Source organism: Sphaeramia orbicularis, chromosome 14 (assembly GCF_902148855.1).
Source record: "Sphaeramia orbicularis chromosome 14, fSphaOr1.1, whole genome shotgun sequence".
Lineage (NCBI taxonomy): Eukaryota > Metazoa > Chordata > Actinopteri > Kurtiformes > Apogonidae > Sphaeramia > Sphaeramia orbicularis.
In genome coordinates this window covers 29,828,562-29,844,646 of record NC_043970.1, presented here as the reverse complement: position 1 = coordinate 29,844,646, position 16,085 = coordinate 29,828,562, and the positions used below count along the sequence as shown (strand labels likewise).

The 16,085-nt window shown below is 40.0% G+C and overlaps 1 protein-coding gene across 1 annotated transcript; it reads right to left on the bottom strand.

Annotated features, from left to right (window-relative positions):
• Window positions 1-3,281: 3,281 nt before the first annotated feature.
• Window positions 3,282-9,155, bottom strand: LOC115433499 (neurosecretory protein VGF). The gene is made up of 2 exons (XM_030154949.1): window positions 8,932-9,155; window positions 3,282-6,886 (listed from the first exon to the last, which is right to left on the bottom strand). The coding sequence occupies exon 2, from the start codon at window positions 6,855-6,857 to the stop codon at window positions 4,854-4,856; it is 2,004 nt and encodes a 667-aa protein (XP_030010809.1). The 5' UTR covers window positions 6,858-6,886; window positions 8,932-9,155; the 3' UTR covers window positions 3,282-4,853.
• Window positions 9,156-16,085: the final 6,930 nt, after the last annotated feature.

Here is a 16,085-nt window from a genome sequence, read left to right as displayed (position 1 = left end):
ATTTTGTTCCTGTGAGAGTTGGAGCCTTTTGCAAAATTCAAATTGCAAATTAATTATACTACTCCCACCAGGCAAAATATAAATGATTACTATAAAGAGGTAATGTGATCTAAAGCTTGACACACAATAATGCATTGTGTTGAAAAATTTTAATCTCATTTGTGTGTATGTCATAGAAAAACAAATATGCAGTCCAACATCATCAAGACAATGTCTTTTTGTCCTCGCCTTGTCAACAAAGTGTGAAAGAACATTATAAAAGGCATCTTTTCATGGCATACAGTGTGTGAGCATCATCAGCTTTAAACATCTTATATTGTGTGAGCAGACCTGCTTTGTTTTCCACTTTTTCCAGACATGACGTCTATGAAGTACAAATTGCATTCAGTCAGAATCAGCTTTTTTACTCTCGCACATTTTATGAACAAAAACTGTAATAACTCAGACTTTTTCAAATGTATCATAAGAACATTACAAAGGTGTATGGTTCACTACTGTAATGCAATCTAAATAGTATGCTCAGTTGATTATGGATGTCAACCGTGAAGCACAATCACCCAGTATTCCTCTATTCCCATTTCAGTCATCTGTCCACTCACATAAAGTGTTATTCTTACTCCTTGGAACATTTGCAGATCAAAACATTTGATGTGTATGGAAAAATGTTGAACAATCTAGAGAGTTTGTCTGAAGCATTCAGATAATCTTTGTTAGTGAAAACTGCAGCCAGTATTCTGTCCCCAACATGTTGCTCTTGTGTTTATCTAAAGTTTGTGTTGGTGTCTGTGTTGTGCTGGGAGCTGGAATTGGATGACTCCTTTTCAAACAGAAGATACTGCTGTAGAATGACTTTAGAGGAGCAGAAAACGGATAATAAGCATTTTGGGAGCAAACATGAAGATTTTAGGAAAACCCAGAGTTCTTTTACATGGGTGCTTCTATGAAACTGGTCCCTAAAAACAGGACAGAGGGGCTAAAAATTCTAACCCAATGTTGACTAATGTTATGAAGCAAGTTTGGAAGCACTTTGGGTCTATTTTAAAAAATAAATATTTTACCGAGATAAAAGAGAAACAATTTTTCAGATAAAACACATTTTTATATTTTTTAATATAATTTTTTATACAAAAATCCATGTGTAACACAGTAACAAGGACGTGAAATCACAGATTATTAGGATCGACAAATTTAACAGTGTCTTTATTTATAGTCATTTATAATACCATTTCAAGCTATGTGTTCCAGATCAAATGCACTGACACCAAGGTAGCTTTTCATGTCCCCATTTTGGTCCTATTTTTGGCCCCAATATTTCATCAAAAATTCATTAATTTTGGGAGGGCTCAAAGCAACAGTATAATTTTTTTTTGCATTTATCTGAGATCATCATCAGGTACATCCTGGGGGGAAATATGTCTAAATTTCTCTTTTATTATTGGGTTTAAAAAGCTGGCAAATTGCCAGGTACCAAAACGAGCCCAGTTTCATAGAAGCACCTACATAGAATTGAGTGCACTTGGTGCAATCAAGATTGTAGTCAATTAATATTAACACTTTACAATCTATTCACTCATTGAAAATAAAGTGATTAGTGCATGTAAATTTCACAGTGTTCCTTTTAGTTTTTATTTAAGCTAGTGAGCTCACACGTCAACATATTCATCACCCGAACTGGCTTTAAAGTATGATTATTTGTACTATTTCTAAGTTAAAAATGTATCTTTCTATGTGAAAGTTAGATCTGAAATAACTGATATTTTTGGCCACTTGAGGTTGCCTTCTACCCACTTATTGAAACTCAGGTCACTATTCACTCTCCATTTAAAGTGACTCTGTTTTGTTACCACACACTCGTCAGGGAAATATCTAGTTCACTGCACTAGTTAGTTGACTTTGCTGACTGCCTTTTAATACTGAGCTACTGCAACGGCATGAAGCAGAGCTGTGAGAAGCATGGGAATAAACCAGAATGGTCAAGTTGTGAACCTGACAACCAAACAAAGAGCTGAAAGTGATCTAACGCTGTAGAGCTGGGAGAAGGTGCAGAGTTGGGTATTTCTCTGTAGATTTCACAGTGGGTGACTCCTTTCACATGGCAGTCATTTATTCCATTGTTACTGAAGATGAACTGTGTAATGTACAGCAGCTTTAAGGGATTATCTGTGATAACTAGCGGCTTACCAGCAGCTAGCATTATGCTTCTTCTTCTTCTTCATAAAACAGCATACAGTACCTTACATTTCCTTATATACTGCTTTACATAAATACATCTCACAAATGGAGTCGGCTGCTGTTGTCGTAGCACAGTGTTTTTTTTTCTCTTCACAGCAGCATAGCTGGCTGAAGGCCAGTGACCAAAAGTGATGTTTTCAGAGCTCAGTCACTCCTAATTATTAAATCTGTGTGTCTGTAGCCACAACAAATAAACATTATAACCAGATAAAAAAAAAAAGGTACAAGCTGTAATTAAAAAAACCCGGTTTAATAATATGATGCACAAGAATAACTTGACAAGGCACGATAATGCCTTGAAATGTACCCGGCCAATCAACTGGTGAGTAAGCTTTCAAGATAACAGGTGATCAGAACATACTGACAGCCTCTAAATCACCGTCAGTGTTTGTGGCAGTGACAGCATACATAAGGTTTGTTCTGATGCCAAACAAGGGACAGTCAGAAGCACTTCAAGGAATCATAGCAGAAGGACATATTGCCTGTGTGAGGGGGAGGTGTGGAAACAAGATATGGTAAAAACCTATCTACCAAACACCTTTCCAGCGGCCGATTGGCTGGCTCGAGGCAGGAGTGAACACGACTCAATCATTATCTTGAATGCCAGCAGCTAAATTACTATACAGCTCAAAGAGACTGTGCATGTGTGTGTGTGTGTGCGCACGAGTGTGTGGTCCTGCGCAGTAAAGTGTACAGATGGATGACTCATCCACCAATCATGTGACTCATCAATCACTGCAGTTACCATTTTTCTCCCTCCTTCTGAATTTTTCCTTTCTTCAGTTATTCCTCCCCTTTTCATTTCTGTTCTTGTTTTTCTTATGTTCTTTATTGATTGTCTTGGCATATTATAAACTCTGTCCCTCTATAGATTTGTCTCATTGTTAAGAGCCTGTCATACACTGTACACGTGGTGCTGTCACTAAGCGTCAATTGTCTTCATTTGTTTCCCTTATTTCCCTTCTTTTGTTAGTCATAAATTCAACAATGCTACTAAATTTGCTGCTGTAAGACATAGCACTCTCCAAAAAGCCATTAAAAAACTGAACTTTAATAAAATAATTGCTTTTATTTTTTATCATATAGCAAAACTAGTAATCATCATGCTGTTATTTACACATTGCACGGGCATATTTATTTCACACTGTACATCTTACAATGCTAAAGGTGACATCAACAACAACACTCTCTTTTTACAAGACAGATGGCTTCACTGTGGACACAGTGGCCCTCTTCCTTTTGAGATTTCTTTTTTTTTATGATCACAGTTTATTCAGAGAAAACAATCATCTTGGTTTCTCCATACTGTTTTATTTTTTCTCTTTTTTTTGTTTGTTTTTTTTGTTCATTTTTTAAGATGCAAGTAGAAAGACGTGCATTTAACGTTTTAAGCGCAATCCCTGACTCCCCGGCCTGAAACTTTTCAATGAATTACTTCTGAAAATGAACAAAATGCTTATAGCCTCTTGGTGGATCTGTTTTTAAAAGGCTGTAGAACAAATAGTGTGACTTCAAGTATTTTTTTAAAGAAATAAAAACCAAAAAGTAGAGATAGTGCATGGTGAGGAGAAGAAGTGTAAGAAATCAGCAAGTAAAGATGCTTCTGCACTGATAGTGAGTGGAAAAGTATGGGGAAAAAACAAAGAAATTATGAGCTCCTAACTGGTAAAGGAGTACTGTGTTGTGAATGTGAGTGATACTGATTATGGTGGATCAACTATAAATATGTTGACACAATAACATCTGGATCCCAAAATGATTAAAAACCCTTAGTCCACCAGGTTGGAAGTGTTTAGTGTTTAAGTTTGTGCTTTTGGAGTCCACAGGGTTTCTACATTGGGACCATTTGCAATGATAGTATAATATGCAATATGATATTTCCCTTATAGAACCATGGTGCTTGTAAGGCAAAATTCATAATCTTGAGTTTGAAAAACTGAAATGTGTGTATTTGGCACCTTTGCAAATTGCAGTTGTTTAAAGTTGATCCAATCAGGAATAAGAAAGGCAACTACACACAAGAAATACAACAAAAACATGTCAAACTGTCAACATTGACTAAAGCAGTGTTCAGTGTTTTTTTTTCCCATTGTCATACCTATATAGCTAAGAAGTCAGTGAACTACTTAAAATTCTGTTATGACATACACAAACTCAACAAAAAATACAAACATGTTGTATGTTGTAAACATGATTCTCTTAAAATGGGCACATCTGCTTTTGAATGTGTCAAAAATGTGTAGTGTTTTGATATGCATGTGTTTATCTGTGTGTATGTATGCATGTGTGCATGTGTTCGTGTATGTTCTAGAAAACTCTGAAATATGCAAGAGCATCAGAGATTCAACCTGAATGGAGGCAGACATACACTATGGTATGTTCTGTTTCAAAATGTAAACTGAGCAAGAGGCTGAACATGGTTACAGGGAGCTTAAACTTCATCCTCTCCCTGACCAACAAAATCAACAAAAATACAGTGAATAAACAACATAAATCTAACTTTTCTTCTCTGGACCCTTAAGTTTCCATCAGGCTCAAAACTCATTATCTCCTATGAGTCTTTTTTTCACTTCTCTTACAGCTGTCAGTCCCTCTGATCTGACAAAAGCCCATAAAGTCTCTCAATACATTCTGCGTTTCATGTAGATCCTCTCGATAAAGTTCTCCAGTTCCTCCTCACTGTCCAGCTGGGGCACCAGCCCATCTTCCTCATAGTCATCTCCTGGTGTGACTTGTGGATAGAAGTACGGAGGTCGCCTGCCTCTCCTGGGTGTGGTTATTGGTTTGGGGGGAGGTAGGGTTTGGTAGGTCCGTGGGTGAGGAAGGATATAGTTAGAGATATAAGGAGTGAGAGGCAGGCGTGGAGGTGGCTGCTGCCTCCAGCCCTGTCCTCGGTTCTTACCCCCAGCCCAGTGCTTTCGCCTCGGGGGCTGGAGGTCAAGCTCCTGGGGGCCGAATGGCTGGTCTCTTGGGGGGACTGGCTTACCATAATACTGTGATTTGGGGTATGGAAAATAAACAGGATAATATGCTCGATATGGCTTCTGGTAGTATGGGTATGAGGGGAAGGCTAAAAACTGTTTCTGGGGTTTATACCAGTAGTCAAGCTGCTTCTGAGGCTTATACCAATAGTCCTGCTTGTATGACTTGATTTTGTCCTTCTGCCATTTTTTGTTAGACTTGTACTTATAAGGGGCTTTCTTGGGGTTTTTTGAGGCTGTGTAGTGGTAGATAGGTGGAGCAGCCAGAGGAGGAGGTACCAGAGGGCGGAAGCGTGGGGCGACAGGGTTGTGGTTGATAGGCTGCTGTTGCAGTTCTTTCCTTTTCTTCTTCTTCTCCTCCACATCACTAATAATCTCAATCACATCGTCAGCAGGCAGGTGCAGCTTGCTGCTAATCTCAATGAGTCTGTCAATCATTTGTTGGTCCAGGTCATCTTCGTCTGGGATAACCTCCTCGGAGCGCTTGTCCTCGGCAGTGTTACCTGCAGCTCCCGTGCTGCTTTTCTGCCGGGGCTTCATGTATGACTGCTGCTTCCTGCCCATGTACTGCAGCAGCATGTCAGAGGCAATGTCCGCCAGCCGCTGCTCCTCTTCTCTGGCTCGCTCTGCCTCCTCCTGCTGACGGAGCACCTCCTGTTTCTCTGCACGTGCCCTCGCCTCCTCTTCCATATGGGACAGGCTTTCCTCCTCTTCCTCAACCTCCTCCTCCAGCTCCTCACCCTCATCCTCGAAGTCATCCATGAAGTTGCCCCCCTTAACGGGTCGGTTGCGTGCTCCATTCTCCTGCCAGTGGAGTTTCTTTCCTGCTCGTGCTAACTGAGTGTTATAAGCCTTGTAGCCCTTGAGAGGAGGCAGGATCTCATTATCTTGGAGACCCAAGTCAATGTTTTGGAAGTAGCCTCTCACTTTGCGTTGCAGGGAAGAATCATCTCCCTGTGAGGTGGAACCTGGTCCAGCCTTGTCTAAGAAACTTTCTAAATCATTTCCCTCATCCTCCTCTCTGGCCTCCTCCTCACTTACACTATCAGGTGCAGCACCCACGTCCTTCTCAGACCAGCCTTGATCCTCCTCCTCCTCCTCTTTTTCTTTTAAGTCATCACCCTGAACAGCTGTCAAGTGGCCTACAATTAGCTGTTCAATAACCTTATCAGCCCCTCCCCCCTCCCTCTCCTCCTCAACCCTCCCCTCTCTCTCCATTTCCCCTGTTCTCCTTATCTTACCACCCTCCAACACTTCCTTGGAGGGCAGCTCCTGACTCTGATCCTCTTTCCAGTCTCTGCTTTCGCTCGCCTGGGCTTCACCCTCGCTCGGGTGGTCGAGGGCCTCCAGGAGAACAGCGAGCACCTGTGCAGGGTCAGTCACTTTATCTGACTGATTATCTTGACCAGGGCCCCGGTCCTGGTCTTGTGTCATGTTGATAGGGCTGGAAAGACTCTGGGGTGGGAGTGAGAGAGAGGGGCTAAGGCTGTCCTCTATATGGTCTGTCCGGGTGCGCCCCTCCACCCTTCCCTCCCCTCCCTCACCCCACACAGGGGCGGTGCCAACCAGCTCTGTAGTGACAATGAGCAGGACCAATAGGATGAGGTGGGCTGTGGAAGGGGCGTGATGACAGGTCATGACCATGCAGAACTGGCAGGAGGGAGGTTAAGCACCTGAAGAGGAGAAGGTGGCAGAGGGAGAAGGGGGAAAAAATTAGAACTAGTCAATAATTCGCAATATGGTTTTAGGTACTGATTATGTGGAAATTCATTGGTCGTATAGATTTGTCTGAAAAATTCTAATTTATCTCGTTCTGATCAACAATTCTATTAAAGGTGCAAATTAAAAAAAAAAAAAAAAAGAACATCGCTGGATTTAGGATTAGACAGAAACAACCAGGCAGAATACTGGCACTTTTACTGGGTTAACAAAACCAGTTTCAGATTTACTCATCCTTTCCGCTGGGAGAGGAGAGACAAAAAAAAGCAACTGACACTGAACGATTTTTTTTTTTTTTTTAAATAATTGAACAAACGTTTGAGAACAAAGCAAAGGCAAACGCAGTCTAACGAGACCTGCCAAATCTAATATGTCCCACGCTTTAATTTCTTTCTCCAGCAAGAAATGCTTGTATTTTGTGCACTGAATTCGTATGACCCTTTTTCTTGGCTTTTTTAAAATTACATTTTCTTTTGATGTTGCTGTGTAACCCCATTTTATGAGGCAACATGTAGATGAAGGTCTGGTCGGACCGTAAAAAAAAAATCAAATGCTGGTCAGTCGTGATTCTTTACCGAGCAACACGCCCATGTCTATTAAGAAAAGGCTATTCATTTGAGTTAAAATATTGCGCGTCGGTCCGAAACAAGAGCCTTTTTGCCTGCAGTCGCGCGTTAACGCAGTAATTATCATCCTTAAAACGCGCACTCTGAATTTACGAATGTTCAAGCTTTTTTTCCCTCATCAGAATTAAACTGTTTCTGCATTAAATGTACGTTATTTATATTTTTAATGTAATTTGAGGTATTTAAAATGTCTCACCTCTTCTTCCAAGTCAATCCAAACACAACGCACATACTTTCCATTTTAAACGCACAGCGTCTTATGTTTAAAACAACAAAAGCAGAAAATATACATGTATCCATTGCTTGTCTCTGCTTGAGCTGTGCTTTTGGTATTCCATGCGTCAAGGCGATGTGACCAGGACACTGATATAAAGACAGCACGCACGGGGAAGTCATGCGTAAAGCCGGTGGCAACGGCTGATCTATTTAACCCTACGGTCCCTGAGTGGTCCATCCAAATTGTAAATAAACTGAAGGTGGAATTTGAAGAGAAAAAAAAATCCCACAAGGTGACAGAGGAATAGCCCTGTTAGAATCATGGCTTTGTCCTTCTGTGATGTGAGCATGTTTCTCCTCGTTGGCAGTGGTGGAATGCAGGTTTGCACAGCGCAGAGCGCAGCCCAAATTTTAACTATGTCAGTATTTATCAACTGGAGCAGCAAGATGAGGAGACGAATGAAATAGGCCTACATTTAGAGTTTAACTGAGCGTATGTGGTTTGCACTCTGATTTCACTAATATTTTTTAAACAGCTGGTGAAAGATTATTAGAGTTATTTTGTAAAAAATTTACACTATTTTTTCATTTTGTGTTTTATTTATTTATTTATTCATTTAATATTCGCATTCAAAAACTCCGGTTTAAAATTTTTATGGGCAGCGGTTACAAATAGAAATATTCGCAAGGTGTAAATGTTTGCGCACTACTTTGGCTCGATAATTTAATCTACTTCAAATATTAAATAAAACAATAAATTCATTTGCTTTCGGATATAAATAATATCTTTATATTTTTATGCATATCATAGCTACACACCAGTAATGTGGAGTAGTCATGAATTTTTTGTTTTTTTAAGAAATCCAACAGATCCAGCACTTAAAAAGGGGGTTTACTTTTGAGCACTAGACTACTAAATGTGATCCCTCCCTCACATAAAAATCACATTTCACATCCACCTAACAAATACACAGTCAACAGTCTCACTGTTGCAGCAAACATTCATTCTTCTAAAGCTGGCATTTCGAAAGAAATTCCTGCACATTTCAAACACATCTTTTAGAAAACAAAAATCCCTGTCAGAACATTAAAAATAAAACGTCCTGTCCGAACAGATGTGTTGTGAATGATGCAGAATGAGATTTCGTTCCACTTACCTGGAGTCCCGCTGGGGGGTGGGGAAGTGGTGAAACTCACAACGCGGGTAAAGCCAAGATTATTTCATGAATAGTGGATCACCTGAGAGAATTTTCTTTGTCTCTTTCCACCTTTTCTGTCTTCAGTTTGTGACCAACATCAAGAAAAAAAAACAAACTGACGGTTCTTTATTTATTTGTGTGCTGTGTTTGTATGGCAGCTGCACTGGAGCTAATGTACAATCGAGTGAATGTTTTCAGCACCACGGCCAGCGCAACTTTATTGTATATACCCTCCGTGGACCACGTGATCCCCCCTCCACCCCCCAGCTGCAGGCAGTGCTGACGTCACGTCCATTGATAAGAATGTTGGTGTGGAGATGGCACTGTGAGTCTAGGCTGGCCCCAGCTGATGAATGAACGGAAATGGCATGAATGAAATAGTACTTTTCCTCAATGAAAAGAGAAAATTGTAGAGATAGAGCTGGTACGCTGCCATTTTCCTTCTCACATATTAAAGGTTAGTGTGCAGCTTCTTCCTCCCTTGTTCCTTCCTTCCTCTCCTCCAGCTTGTTTCAGATTCAGGAGCTGGAAAAGATGGAGTGACCTCTTTCACAGGCTATCAATTAGGGTCATTTGGTGACGTGCTCTGACGAATCAATGACTTGTATCCACAGCCACAGACAGATAAGTGGTTCACACTTCAGAGCCGGACTTCTCTTGAAGCCCCGTTGTTAGGCTTTTGTCCGAGGTGGCCCTGAGTCCTTTGTGGCTATGTGGTCCATGGGCCAGAGGGGCTATTGTGCACCGCTGTTCAATTTCCAGGAACTGCACAATTTTCCACCTGCTGTCTCACATAATATCTGACTGCTGTTTATCTGCCACTGGCACATTGCGCTCTTTGCATGGCTTCCCATCACCATTATCATACCACATCATTGAATGTGCATTAATCAATGCAGGCACTAGCATGCTACAGTTCATACTTTCCTGTGGTGCTGGAGAAAGATTTGTTTAATGATTAGTTTGCGCAACAGCTCCATTTCTGATGATTATCAGTATCTAATCAAGCAGAAAACCTGCTGCTGCTTTGCTGAAATATAGCAGAGTGGAATTGGCGTGTTCGATTTTAAATCTCTACAGTCCTGAACACATCAACCAAAAGAAAAAAAAAAAGAATCCGCTGCAAACAGTAAAAGTAATTAAGCAGAGGGAAGCCTTGATTATGAAACTCAATTTAACTTTATTCTCTCTCTTTTTTTCTTTTTCTTTTTGTACTGTTTTTCTGCTTCCTTCATTATAAAATAAAAACAACTCCCACAGTCAGCCAGTCATTCTCAAGGTCTGCTGTAATGGAGCATTTTGTACATTACAGTTGAACATTTTGGCTGAAGGGCAAATAAATATACAGACATGCAACTTTCTTGTTGTGCTGCTGTTAAACAAAGACCTGCACTGTCATTATGGCATTCATGTGCTGGATAATGGAGAAACAAGTTCATCCACAATGTTAAAGCCAAGCTCATTTCCATACACTTTATTTGTCACTGCCAAACCTTCGCTGTGGCCTTGTGTGGTACTAAATTCAGCTGTCAGTCCTCATACAGGTTTGTTGTTCCCTGTATCAAAGCTTTTACCTCTAGGTGTTTGTGTGTTTGTGTATGCCTATATTTAGGTTGGTTTTGTTTGCATTTGTGTTCTGTAATTTGTGATGATGCTTACACTGTACATTTGTGAGCGATGTTGTATTGTGTGAGGTGTTTTCAGGGTAATTGGTTATTAGCTGCAGACGTCAGAGTCACAGGAGGCCAGCTTTATGAAGCAATTATGTGGTGGTCTGATTCAAAATGTCACGCTCTATGCATGTGAATGTTAGATTTCTGATACATCTTATCAGATCTACAAGATGCACACAAATCTAATCTACACCCTATGATGTTACATTTTGATATTGATGTAGCTTATTACACACACACACACACACACACACACACACACACACACACACACACACACACATATATATATATACACATAAAATCTCATATTGACAGTCTTGTATTTTTTCCAATGCTAAGATTTATGCTCACCGTCTACCTGGTGACTGAAGTGATCCTTTGTTTAGACTAGAGTGCAAATATGTGGTAGCAGACAAGATACGCACACATCAAATGAAGTTGTAATTTGTTATGATAGCTTGAGGCACCTCGTAACCTCTGTTTGATTAGATTTTGTGCGAGAGCACTGTTTGCTGCAGAATGCAAGGCATTCACAAGGTGGTCGTGTTATTGTATGTGTGTTTGTGTTGAAATGCTTGATGGCAGCAGCAGGCTCGGAGAGGTAAGCTTGGAGCCGGAGGGCAGATGCTGATATAACGGTCTGGCATTATCAACTGCCACTCAGCATTAGTTGGCCCCTTACCCTCACTCCATGTCCGCACCCCCGCACTGACTCACACTCCCGCCTGCTTGGCCACTCACATAGATTAACACTGGTACACCGTACTTGCATTTAATGGAAAACACACACTGGAGAATACACACACACCTCACAGTAATAGCTCCTCTGTTTCTCTGTCTGTTTTGCACTCCTTTTCTCTCTCTCACACACATGCACAGAGATGGCCGCACTTCCCCTCTCTTACTGTAATGTACATTACAGAGAAATGAACCTCTGGGGGAGGTTGGGGCATGCTTTTACTCATGGCTCCCTGTGCAAACTGCTATAAGACAACAGGCAATGACTATATGTGAATGCTCTTTTATCCTGTTTAATTAACCTCCTTTTTTGCACTGTGGGTACTGGACTGAGGAGGGCTATAAGGTTGTCAGGGAAAACTGACAAATCAACATGCTTCAAACAAGAGGAGATAGGAATGATGAATTCCCTTGCTTTTGCTGACATATTGGCCACAATTATGGTAATGCAGGCTGAGGATCTTTCAGCAAGTGTGCTAATGCAGCTCCCTTGCACAGAAAAGGGTCTCTACCTGGAAGTGATAAAATAGAGCCCATGATTAACAGAAGCTTTTCCACCACCCACGCCACTTTGTCAGGGGAGGGAAGGACAAGTAATTGCACCATAAGGTTTCTACAATACAATACATAGCTTCTTGATGATGTGTGCAGGACCCTGGCGCCCACACTATAATCTACATCTTCTTCATCTTTCATTTTATACATTTTGAAAAGTTAGAAATCACTGCAAGCTACATTAACTTACACAAATTTCTGCCATGCATGTCATGCATTTGCATTTATGGTATAAGAAATGGCCACATTTTAAAACAATCCACATGATTTATGAGCACTACTCTTATGAGAAAACGATAAAGGAAACAAAAAATCTTTTGCTTCTATCTATCAAATCCCCAGCTGAGCAGCAGTTATCACTGTTTGGCCCAGGTTTTTTTTTTTTTTTTAAAAAAGGCCATTCCTCCTTCTTCCATTTTGTTCTCTGAGAATAAAAGGTTTCTTCATGTCATAGAGTAAAACAAATTACAATAAAACTCAACACAAGTTCTACTTAGAGGGGCTTTTTACTGCTGGTACATTGCTCTGAAAACTGTTTTTTGTTTTTGTTTTTGCTAACCAGTGGAATGTGATAGAAAATCATACTGACAGCAGTGAGACATTAGAACTATCATGGATACATTTGTTATTGGTAGTTTATAATATTTTGACATACAAGTCATGTCTTCACGTGACAAATGTTACATATTATTCATTCACCTTCTGAATCATTTTATCCTTGAAAGGGTCAGTCTCACATTCACACCTATGGACAATTTGTAGATTAACCAATTAACCTATTAGTGCGTGGAAGCAGGCGTACCCAGAGAGAACCCACACAGAACATGCAAACTCCACACAGAAAGGTCCCACCTCCGTCAGCTGGTGTCGGCATTGAACCCAGGACCTTCTTGCTGTGATGCGACAGTGCTAAATATCATGTGTTATACATCATACCCTGTCCAAAGGATACGCATTTGAATAGTGTAAATGTGATAGTCTGATATCAAAAACATCACATCAAACATACAGTCCATGTATGTCTGAGGGCATTTTGTGCCCTAATTTTGCAGTGGAGAGTATGGAGGAGAAAGGAAACAAACAGAGAAACTATAAACATGGAACACAGTTCATCCAGCCTGAAACTGTACCTCAAACCACCTGATAACCGAGCCATCCATTCAGTTTTTTAACATTTGCTTCACAAGAAGTATTAATATTCTATTGTTGTCTTTATGCAGCAATACTCAAGGCTGCACTAGAAACATACCTGCATGAGGTGGAAAAATGTAAAGTGTAAAATGTCTGTAGCAAAAACGGTACAATACAAAGTAAAGCACTATAGAATTTTATTTGCACAAAATGAGTCTTAGGCCACCTCTAGCTTTGTTGTTTTTGCGTGACTGAAATGAGCATATGTATTTATTTCTCATTCTCTTTTCTTCAGATACAACAACAAAATGCAAGAAATATGTGCACAGCTTTCAAAAATACACAAATCTAAACTCAACTAAACTAAATATGTTTTAGAAGTTAGAAGTTAGTTTTAGAAGTCCCCACGACAAGAAGCAACACAAACAATTTGACATATGTCAAATGAGAGAATGAGAAAATTAATGCAATCTTATGCTGTCTGAACAAAAGAGTTATGGGCATGTTAAGTGCAAAGGGAAGTCACACTAAATACTACCACATTTCCCTCAAACATTTGCTTTTCCTGCTGTACATACTTCCCACATATCCAGATTATATCTTAATACAGAGATTGAGAAATGCTAATGTGTGGTCATTATAATTTTACTAAACCAACAAACCAGATGTTGGCCTAAGGCCTTTATATGGAATATGATATGTATATAATTTTGAGCTTTTCTTTTTGTCTTGTTCACCAAAAATAGAAAAATTACAAAGATTTCCAGCATTGTGCTACCTTTAAATTCCTAGACTTACATAAATCCTTGCACACTGCTGCAAAGAATAACGTTGCTTTGTCCACATCACATAGCACTGTGAGTGAACACCATCCCTTGATAAGTATCCATAATAAATTAACATAATGAACAGGATAATGAATACGGTGTTAAAAGTAGTATATGAATATATAAGCCCATATAGATGAGAGAGTAAGCTCTGAACAGGCGCTAAATGACCCATGAGAAGAGTTATGGTGAGAGTTGATGGACCTCTCGGGAAGTCGGTTCTGTGTGAGTAATGTGTGTGCATCGTGTTGATTGTTGTCCCACTCTTGCATTGTCTGCTCCTCAGAAATTATTTACCTCTTTGAATATTAGCCGTAAAATGTGCATTGCAACCTTTGGGAAACTGGTGGCGTCAGTGACGGATGGCGTTGGAGGCCAGAAGCAGGCAATGAATTTGAGGTTGATGAGGCGACTCATATCAGAGCGTGCGACATCAGCGCTCACCATCAATCTCTTCCCTTCTCTCCTGTAGACATCTGGCACATGCATCAGCAAACACACTATTGAAAGTGAATTGAACCTGATCCTGAAAAACACAGGCACACACACTGTTTCAGAGGCAGTACTGCACATTCAAGGCCTCATGACAAGACACTCGGCCTGCAGCCAGCAGCCTATAATGTACTACAGTAGAACGTAGCATGAGACTTTATTAGAATAATAGCTTGCATCCACATCATTTGTAATCACTGCACCAGAGAGCACAGATGGCAAAGCCACGGACTGCAGATGTAATGGCAGGGAAACCATGCTTTTGCAGACCTTCACTGTAACGTGCCAAATTTCAAACCCAATGCATCCCTATGGATTGATGAGATGAGAGCCACATTTATTATGTCATGAAGAATACTGGCTTTGATTGAACAAGAATATTACATTTTCCAATACAGTTTTTTTAATAATATGGCTGACAATGCAGGGAGCAAAGAAGTCAAGTCAATGCAAATTCCTTACCATATGGTTTTGATTGTTTTTTAAAAACAATACTATTTATGTTTCATGTTGGTAGCATTGGTGCCTGCAGGTGTACGTCTGTATGGCTTGTGCATACAGAGTGAAATTTGAGAGAGAGAGAGAGAGAGAGAGAGAGAGAGAGAGGTACTTGTTAGTTATGGAGAACTCCCTCCCTCCGCTCTTACGAATTATTCCCCCTGCTCTTATGTATTATTTCCCTCGTCACACACACACAGACACACACACCGGTCTGTGAACTTTACGTTATGGAAAAACAGCACTGCAGCATCAAACCACAGACGGCTGTGGTAAAAACAGAGCTTGCAGATAATACTGATCAAGGATGTTGACAAACAGCATTTTTCAGCTAATTTTTTTCTGTAGATGTGAGTGAGACACTAAAGTTAACTTGACCAGTGTAGCTCATACATTTCATGTTCATGTTCATTCTGTGCAGCTGAAGAAAACACAACAGAATTAACATTATAAATATAATGTATGTGATGCATTTTTTAGACTGCTATAGATGCGTCAAACATTGAATTGTACTCAACAATGCAACTAGGGAGTCACACACATACACACATACATACACACACACCCACACACACACACACACACACACACACACACACACACACACACACACACACCCCACACACACACACCAGTATATTAAAATGAAAACAATTACTAGCTCATTTTGACCAGTCAAACCCTTTGAGTTTCTCTTTTGTCCTGTAAATACACACATCAGGATTTTTTATTTGTGGTCAAGTGGTGCTTCAATTAGTTTGTGTTCTTTCTAAATGATTTTTTTTTTATCATTTGCAGTGGGGTAAGCTCTTTAAGACCCTACACTTTACATAAAATCATTATACTTGGCTTTAATTGTGATGTTAATGATGATATCTTAATTTCCCTACATCCCTCTGTTAGTTACATAGACCATCTGTGTATTTGCTATAATTTTTTTCAGGTTAAATGAGCCTTTTTATAGGCAGAGATTTAGAGGTGTTTATTTTTAATAATGACTTTATATTTGATAGATTGACAGATCAACAAGTTTGTAACTGTTAAAAAAAATAAGAGATTTGTTTAGGACAATTCTGCAGAAGTAGAACTTTCATTCTCCATGGTCTGCAATCTGACTGTATAGCTGTAATATTAACATAACCAGACTTGGGCAACACATAAGCTATACCCTGAGGCAGACAAACAGAAGGAAAGA

Excerpts from the sequence above, each read along its gene's own strand:
- LOC115433499 (XM_030154949.1), bottom strand. The coding sequence starts at position 6,857 with ATGGTCATGACCTGTCATCACGCCCCTTCCACAGCCCACCTCATCCTA.